The sequence below is a fragment of the Atta cephalotes genome (assembly GCF_000143395.1).
Source record: "Atta cephalotes unplaced genomic scaffold scaffold00084, whole genome shotgun sequence".
Classification (NCBI taxonomy): domain Eukaryota; kingdom Metazoa; phylum Arthropoda; class Insecta; order Hymenoptera; family Formicidae; genus Atta; species Atta cephalotes.
Window position 1 is genome coordinate 500,800 of NW_012130148.1, and position 10,101 is coordinate 510,900.

At 35.1% G+C, this 10,101-nt stretch overlaps 1 protein-coding gene across 1 annotated transcript in view; it reads left to right on the plus strand.

Moving 5' to 3' along the window:
• LOC105624653 (ecdysone-induced protein 78C) overlaps positions 1-4,329 on the plus strand; it is a 70,994-nt gene extending 66,665 nt beyond the window's left edge. Inside the window, exons 4-6 of the mRNA XM_012206010.1 lie at positions 2,133-2,530; positions 2,966-3,283; positions 3,955-4,329. Of these exons, the coding sequence (XP_012061400.1) occupies positions 2,133-2,530; positions 2,966-3,283; positions 3,955-4,329 (1,091 nt within the window). The remainder of the gene's footprint in view (positions 1-2,132; positions 2,531-2,965; positions 3,284-3,954) is intronic.
• The last annotated feature ends 5,772 nt before the right edge of the window (positions 4,330-10,101 follow it).

A 10,101-nucleotide genomic window follows, 5' to 3' on the forward strand; every position in this document is an offset into this window, starting at 1 on the left:
TAATTAATAATTAATTAATTATTATTAATTATTATTAATTATTAATTTAATTTAATTAATAATTAATTAATTAAATTAATTAATTTAATTAATTAATTAATTAATTAATAATAAGTATAGTAGAGAGAGAGAGAGAGAGAGAGAGAGAGAGAGAGAGAGAGAGAGAATGTTTAAACATTAAAAATTAAAAAATATTTTGATCTTATATGTTATTTGTTAGTTACATTTGTATATGCCCCGAGTACGACAAGTTGACTCTTTGATTCTTTACGCGTGTCAGAAACGAGCTTACGAGTCCATGGCGCCGTTAGAAATTCAAACAGAATTCTACGAGATCGCAATTCTAGCCGTCAGTGATGCAAAATCTACTTGCCGCCCGTGTCGAGAGAGCAAAGTAAACCAAAGGGCAGGCGTGTACATAATTAAACGTCAGAGTTCCAGGGCGCAATACCGGTCTACGTGTACGACGTGCGAGCTGCGAGTACCGCTTCATCATCGTGTCACGTGTCGCAAACGAAATTGTAACGAACTCACGTAGACTCGCGTAGACGCGGGTGTAATAATCTAGAGGAACGCAAACGAGATGGCTTTCATTTAAATCCACGGGACTCAACTTTCAGAAATGTTAAAACTTTTGACGTAAAATATCTTCAGACTACGGCGTTTAAATCAGGAGTCCATGAAACTAAAGTCTGAAATTACTTGAACCGTGAGACTTTATTGTCTGTGTCTCTGAACCGTGATTCGCTAAAGATCTCCATTTCTAATCGACTCCAAAAAAATCATTTCAATTTTTAAAAAGGATTGGATGTTAAATATTAAAAGAGCAATAATGGTAACTCAATTCCTTGAATTAAATAAACATTCTATTATTTTAACTTACATGTATGTCAAAATGTCAATCAATCATGTCATTTCTATGATTAGTTTTAATTTAAATAACATCTGAATCAATACATATATGCACTTAATAAATGATGAACTAAATTTGAATTAAATTTAATACTAACTCTAATGTTTAACTCTAATGTTTTAGTTAAATCAATGATATATTGAGTAGGAGCAGTGATATAGATATTCATATAGAAATAATAAAAAATAACTCAAATTTATGAATTTAAAAAGTAAAATATCAATTCTCAAATTTTCAAAATAAATAAAAAACAAGAAACTGTAAAAAAACGAGCTACTAAGAATGCGCGCTTAAAATTGCGCAATACAATATAAATAAGATTTGAATATATTCACAACATTACATTATTATGTATATAGCCGAATATTACAGAAATGTTGCAACACTTTTTTCAATGGAATTCGGAACTTAGCCTTGCTCGTAGAGTAATTGAATGTAAATGATTAGATTCATAAGCAAGAATCAATCACTCAATGAATAAATTACATTCCGAAACTCGAAAAAAAAAGTGTTACAACTTTTCTGTGACCAGCTATAGAAGTTTCGGTTAATCTTTTAGCCATCTTCATCATTTGATCAATATGTAATGAATTCACATACTTAAGATCCAACGAAAGTCATAGTAATGTTCCTCCTGAGGCAGTCAGCCTTTCTCTTATAGAGAATCTCAACTAGTTGAATTGTTGGATAGTACAGAAATAACTGAATGTCTCGTTTGAAATATGACCGATAAATGCTTAGATACTTCATTTCTTAGTAATCTTTAATTATAAACGGAATATGATTAATTTCCATATGAGTCGAACAGTAAATAAAATTCAGAATAATATTAATACATTTTTAATGATAAAACTATTTTGAGCGTGACCAAGAGAAATGAGCTGTTGTCAAATTTGAACTGTCTCTCTTTATAACAAGGAAGATTACCCTTGCTCTTATTATCACATGAAAGTACATCTTGGTATAATAACATTTTGAAAAGTTTACTTAAGATTGCTTGTTTGAAAGATAAAAAAATTTTTAATAAAATAAAAAATTACGTTTTTTCAATGGTAAATTGGTACAGGAATATTCGCAAAAATATCTTCAATTTTATCTACAAAAATCAATATTATAGCGAAGACCGCCGCAAGGAATGAAAAATATATGTATCGAAAAATAATTTTATCGAATACCTCGAGATTTCCCCAACGATCACATTCTACTCGTCTCTTTGCAGCCGTGAGATACGGCAGGGTGCCGAAACGCTCGAGAGAACGCGGCCCTGAGGACACGATGGCGACGACCATGACGACGACGACGACGACGACGACGATGGCGGCTATGGAAATGCAGCAATTGACTACACCCGATACCGGCAACAACAATGCCAGCAACAAGAATAACAATAACAACAACAATAACAACAATAATAATAATAACAATAACACCCAGAGCCAAAACGCGATCTCACGGGTACCATCGGCGGCAGTGGTCGAGGCTGATCAATCAGACGCTGACGTGAAGCAACTGGCTGTATACGATGTGATTCATCAGGTTTCTCAGGCTCATCACGCTCATTGCGGCTTCACGGAAGAGTCCACTAGGGGCCTCACGAGAAAACCTATGATAATACCGGTGAGCCATTAGAAAATGAAAAAGGAAACTAATCCGTTGCGATCTAAAACGTCGCCGCTCTAAATCAGTAGTTGTCATATAACAGTAATTATAACAATAAAATAATAATTAAACAACATAGTAATTAAACAGTAGTAAATGAAAATTGATCCAGAAATGTCCAACACAAATAAGCAAAAATATTTGGTCAAAGCAGGTCTTGGTATCTAATAATAATTAAATTCAATAAAACAAAGATCTATATGTATTTTTTTTAATACACAATAAAGATCTTTTCCGAATCGATTGAAAGAATGAAAAACATATTAACTTTGCGATATGTCTCTTTTTGACGCAGAATGGAATTAGTTTAATTTCTCATTACGTATTAGCGCGAAGACTTCCCGCTGGAAGTGGTAGCAAACTCGCAGGTCTGTTTGTAATCTTGCTGATTAGGCGAGTAATTCTTCGCAGCCCGCGAGCCCGGAAGATCCAGAAGCAGCATCCTCGACCGCAGAAACTGTTGAGTCGCAGAGGATCTGGTTGTGGCAGCAATTTGCCACTAGAGTGACGCCATCGGTACAGAGGGTGGTGGAATTCGCAAAACGGATGCCGGGATTCTGCGAACTCTCGCAAGACGACCAGCTGATCCTGATCAAAGTCGGCTTTTTTGAGGTATGGCTCTGCCACATCTCCAAAATAACCACCGATAATTCGATGACTTTTGAAGACGGCACTTACTTCACCCGCCAGCAACTGGAATTGATGTACGAGGTAAGATTAAAACTGATTAAAGATCAATACAGTATTTAACTTATATTAATTTTAGTAACACACTTGTATCTATTTCCCTAAGTCTCAATGAAATTTGTACTTTCGAATTTATGAATTTTAGATTCATTCTTTATCACATAAAATTGATTATTTTTTTCTCTGTTGAGAAAGAAGTTGAACATAAAATAATAAATTTAATCGTTTTCTGTGTTTTCAATTTTGTCTTTCCTTTACTAAATCCAATTTAGTACTAGCCAATTTAACACTTCGTTGTCACACTACAGAAATGACACACTTGGGTATAGCATACCTAATCCAATTCGATTGCTTATAACTTTCATAAAAATGAACATATTGTAAAATTTTATTTTCAATCGAAACGCCAGACATTAAGGAATATATCGATATTAAGTGAATATATTTGTTTTTTATTAATAAAATATTATAAGCAATGGAGAAATTATTAGAAAAAGAAAACCAACTATATTACATCCAAGATGACATCAAAGGGTTAATATTGAAAGATAGTGATTAATTACTTATTTTGAATATTAAAAATACTTTTAGTATTCATATACTAAGTAATTAATTACTTTTTCTAGTATTAAATTTCTAAAGATTATTATTATATTATACGATCATTATTTTATTCGACTATTTATGATCGACAGCCCGACTTTGTATCTGCACTAATGCAAGTCACGTCATCGTTAAATGCCCATCAACTGACGGACACCGAGCTGGGCCTGTTCTCGGCGGCGGTGCTGCTGAACGAACGACCAGGATTGAACGACGTCAAGGCCGTTCAAAGGCTGCAGGATCGCGTCCTGGAGGCATTGAGGGTGCAAACAACGCGACCCTCTGGTGAAGGTGCCGGCGGCACCGCGATCACCAACGTCTCGCAAAGGATACCCGAACTGAGAGCGCTCGGCGCTAGACATGCCAATCTCTTAGATTGGTTTCGCAGGAACTGGACGAAGCTCAAATTACCGCCGCTGTTCGCCGAGATATTCGACATTCCTAAATGCGAGGAGGATTTGCAATGAAAAGGTAATCTTCAACAATAATTTAATAGAGACCGGGGTTGTGTGAATGGAAGAAGGGGAAAGTGAATTTTTATTTGTATTCAGTGAAGCGAACGCTTCGTGAAGATGTGAGAGCATTCGTTTTTTACTCGAAGCATTCGTTTCTATAAATAGAATAACGGCGATAATACCGTGAAAAAGATACGAGTAATGAGAAGCGCGAATTCTGTATACTGCTGGATAATCGATAACTGTCCTGACTGCAATATATATTTGCAAACGAATGCTTCAAAAGAGTATTCATACGAAGTACAGGATATGTTTACGCTTTACGATTTAACTTTTAAACGTGTGCTCGCTTTTATCTTCTCTGAAAACCCTTATTTCACGTTTATTCATATTATTCAACGTAATTCCAGTTTCTCTCACTTCTCTTTTGCTCATTTGATAATTTGATATTTTTAATAATTTGATGCAACACAAATAAAGACTGCAAATGTTTGATTTTTCGTTACTTATACCATGATCATGATAAAATAACATGAAATCAACGAATTTGAATAATAATCCAATATAGTAATGCAGTCTTAATTATCTTAATGCAACGTTGCCTCAAACAATTCAAAATTAAATTAACAAATCTACGGGTTTTTCGCGAATTGTTTGCTTCGATCACTTTAAGAAATTTCTGTACAGATATTAGTCTAATTTGTTCATTATTATTTAATTATCTTGAAATTAAATTTTGCTAAATTACTTTATTTAATGTATCCAATCTTAAGCTCTTGAATTGTCGAATACAGTGAAATATCCTTTGTTTAGCAGCCTCTATAAGCTACAGCGAGGTAATTCGAGACCAATGATGCCGTGCTGTCGGCGATAAATTGGGCTCAGCGTTTACCGAGGCCGTTCTGAATATCTAGAATCGTTTTAACTCATAGAGTTAGCGAAATACATCTAACACGATGATGAGACTCAAATTGAATGAAGAACGGACGGTTGAAACGAGGAATGAAGTATGCCTATGAAGATTGTTTATCACAAGAGAAATTAGAAAATTAGAGAGAAAAAAAACTAAGACGCGATTGTCGACGACTGATGACGATTCCCATTGAGTTGTCTCGGTTATTTAAAAGTCAGCGGGAAAGGAATTTTGGTTGAAAGATCGCGAAAGAAATTTGCCGTACTAGAAAATTAAAAAAGAAAGAAAGGAGAAAATTACAGACGCAATTGTTGATTATCTGAACAGCGAGATCGCGCAGCGGACAGTAATGTGAACTTCTAACGATGTTTTAGGGGACATCCCCTGAAATGTTTTGATCGCTCCAGCGAATAACAGAAGATGATCTCAAGAAAGAAGAAGATTACCTTTAAAGAGTCGCGCAAGCAATAAGACGGAACTTCTCCGTGCAAGCTCCGCGCAAGTTCGGAGGAAAATTCGCAATTTGCTCAAATTCAACAGAAACGGCTTTGTACTATTCGTCAAGCAATAGCACACACGCATTACAACAAGCGAGTCTCCGAACGGGCGTATATTTGAATGAAATACTCAATCGACGAGGGAGAGACCCCTTTCGCGCCGCTTTGCTGTCGCGCCAAGTAAATAATTGTTTTAACGAGCGTTGCGATGAGGAAACAAGCACAAAAAACGTAACAGAGTCATGGACGTCCGTTCGTGCTCAAGATTCTGTCCTTTGATTTTTCTTTCTGTTTCTCTTCAAATAATTCTAAGACTTAAGAATATATATGTATATAATAAATATATACAGCGTGCAGTACCCGTCTGAGCGGCTAGAACGGAAATCGGCCAAATGATAGCATCAGAAACACCAACTATATTCAACGGACATATCAGAAATTAAGATTACAAAGTGTTCCCTCATGTATTATTATCGTTGCTGAGCACGTACGTGTCTCTTTAGAGGTGTTGCGGCCAGCGTAATTGTGATCAGTTCGAATTTTAATGTTGCAGACACGTGAAAAAAATTGATTTCAATAAACGATATATTATAGAATAAAAAAGAGTACTACACACTTTTTTAAATAAAAATTAAACACAGCGTTTTTCCTATTATATACTTATAATAATTATACAGTAAAACTACTCACATAGCAAGTTGCCCGCAGATTGCTGTCCATTTGCTTCAAATTGCTCTGCTGAAGTTGCCTTTTATATTAAGGGAAATAGTTTCCGGCTTTGCATGTTGATTGCTGATTTTTATTGCCACTAATAGTTATGAACTAATTTTATTGCCACTAATAATTATTTGATGATAACATTCAACGATTGCCCTTTTTCCAACAAATTGTAGCAACTTTTATAGCAATAAGAATGCTACAGCATTTCCGCTCATTTGCATAGACAACCATTGTCCGCACAATATCTTTAGATTGCCCTAAACAAAACTAGTGTCCCAATGACAGCAACGTGATGGCAATTAAAGGGAAATTTGTGCCAAGCAACTATTTTCTTTCTTATACTAAGGAACGCTTGGCTATTTAGAGAATCTTAACTGTATATGTTAATACATGTTGTATAATTATATAAAAAGATTAAAATGTCTATTGAATTGATACATATAATAGTTTTAATTTCACTTGCTAGATCGCTAATTAGCCAATCGAGATTTTTCTGTGTCCCCAACATTGAAAATCGAACTTGTCATTTTTGATCCTTGATTTGTTGCGAAGGTGATGACAAGGAAATGATGATGAACGATTGTACGGCCACGTAAGTGTAACAAAACGCGTGTGCGATTGAGCACGAGACTCGCGCGATCTAACCGCGCATTCATATACGCATACAGCTATGAGCTTACGTATGTAATTAAAGGCGCACAAGCGCTGAGAGGGAGCGTATACAAATTTCATGCTGTTCATGCAAGGCTCGAAAAATTCTTTATAGGAACGTATCTTCTTATAGACGCATCTGCTACGAATTTCAATCTATGCAATCTCTATTTTTATTACTCGACAAGTAGAATAGCGAATTATATCTCGATATACATATATATAATTATATAATTATATAATTATATATATATACAATTATATATCGTCGCGCGACGCTTCGGGAAGCTGTTCCGAGTGGAAACACATAAGACAGAACCGGAACGTAAATGGCGATTCGGAATAAAGTTCCTTAATTAATCCACGCAGAATAATTTGCACGTTTACTCGTCGCGGCAAACCGCGTGTCTGTGATCTGTAAAAATCGCGCCCCAAGAGAACGGCAACGAGTCCAGCACTTTGTACACATGTGTACATGCAAAAATTTGCGAAATGCGACACACAGCCCGCGCATACACATATAACACCCGACACACACGCGACATCCAGAGAACTCTGAGCCCGACTCCGCGATTCCGCGCGGAACGATCCTGTGGCGAGCGCGGCCAGTTCTTCAAACTTTAAACACTAATAAACTTTCTGACAATGACTAGCGTGTAATACATAACAATATATAATCACAGAACGCGCGCGCGCGCGCGCGCGTGTGTGTGTGTGTGTGTGTGTGTGTGTGGGTGGGTGGGTGTATGTGTGTGTGTGTGTGCACGTACGTGTGCATTTGTTTGTTGTGTGTGCGTGTTTGTGTGCGATATGTGCGCGAGTGCATCGAAATACTCATTCGTGAAATGTGAAATAAGAGAGCAAAAAGAAGTTTATTGATATAGATATCATTGTTTTATCTATACCGGGGCGTGCTTAAAATAATGACGTTAACCCGGTTTATTATCGCTATCACTCAAATCGAAAGAGAAATCGAAGATGCTGTCCTTGCGATATTAAGGGAAGGAAGGAAGAATTTCCAATCTTTATCACTCTATCTCTTTTTCTCGCTCTTTCTCACTCTTTCTAAGCGCTCACATCAAGTTGTGAATAAACATATCATACTTAATTAATATATTGGACAAAGAGGATATCATCGTTTAATATAATATAAATATATATACAAATATATATATAGGAGAAATATATATATGTATATTACAAAGGAACATTATATTGAAACTATATTGCAAAAAAAAAGAAGTAGCTGTTAATTAACGTGTTAATGTCGAGCGAATCGCAAGGTAGAACATACCGGTGATTACAACGCAACAATCACGATCACGTGGTAGTGTTCTCCCGCTTTTATATTCTAATCATCGTAATCGGGCAGTGGAAGGTCTCTCGTGATTCAATATAAGTCGAGCGTACGTGACTTGGCATTTATTGATCATATTGTTTCCGCTTTATATCCGATCATTGCCAAATGAGAAAAATGTCGATTAAAATTTCAGAGAGTTTTGGATAAAATTTTGAGAGAAAATGAATGGCAATCGACAACGACATCGCAATGTCCCTTGTTAAAATTGAAGGCAATTTTTTTGAAGGAATTTGGTGTCCCCAAAAAAAGAAAAATAAAGAAAACGAAAGAAAAGAAATAAAAAAAAAATTAAGAAAGGAAGATGAAAATTTTCTATTAATTTTTTATTATATTATTCTCTTAGTGCAAATTAAAAATGAGAGAAACATGAATAAATAATAAACAGATAAATATACCACTCTCTTTCGAGATCGACATTTTTCTTCAGTTACGTCACGATCGTATTCTTCAAAATTTCTAGTCCCACAAAAATTATTCGCCGAGTTAGCAATCATGAATTGAAGAGATGTTCTGGCGAGCGTTGCTGGAGTATATAATTAAACGGCCAAATACATCATAGTAATAATATAGCGTAATATTGTATTATTATGATAAAAGCAAGATAATTCTCTATTTGTCTCTATCTCTTAGCGACGGCGCCGGTCAATCGTCCTTTGTCGTCCTTGCGCAGCGCCGATAGTGTTCCTTCGTATTCTTGGCCGGTTGTTTGCGCGCGATGATGCTCCACTTTTAGGAATGTGTCCAGATCCCTTCGCCCTGATCTCGCCCAGATCTTTCGTTTTGATCGCCGGCGGTCCTCCGTTCTTCGACTTTTCGTAGCATAAACGCGACGATTGGCCGGTAATAAAGGAAAAAAAACCACACACATAAAAAATCGAGTCGATGTGTTTAAACGATAATTGGAGTCTCTGGAGAAATTTTTTTTCTAGAATTCTTTATATAATTTTTCAAAATTTCTGTATAATTTTTTTAAAAAAACTTCTTAGATTTTTGAAAATACGAATTAGAATACAGAAGTACTGAGAAATTCTAAAATTTTTTTCTAAGATTTTTTTCATATGAATTCTGAAACATTATATTTTCATAGTATTTCGTAAAGATTTTTCATTCTATAATTTCTGAAGAAAACTTAAACTCTGAAAAAGTTTAAAGTACCATTTTAGAAATCTTCATACATTTAAAATATAACAAATTCTTAAAAATATTATGAGAAACTTTTCATTATATAGGCATAAGAATCTTTTTCTTTATAGGAAAGACCGAATAAAAGCCGAACCGCAGACGTTGATAAGTTTGAAAATATTTATTTCCAATGTATACTAAACTAAGTTTTCCATCAAAAGATTTAAAGTAGATTGAAATCATTATAAAAATAATCATCAATATATATATGTATATTTTTCATTACATCTGCAACCTGGTTCTTATTGGCCTTTTTCCTATTCTCATCTCATGTCGAAGAACATTTCATATTTTTCTATTCTGTTGAACTTACTAAACTGACTTGAAGGGACGACTTTCTTGACTTTCTCTCTCGGTTGAAACACGAGAAAATTGAAGATGTGAAACATTTCAATTTCCCCTTTTTCTTTTTCGTGTTTTAATCGAAACGAAAAGTTCTTTTGATCCTCTCTCTCTCTCTC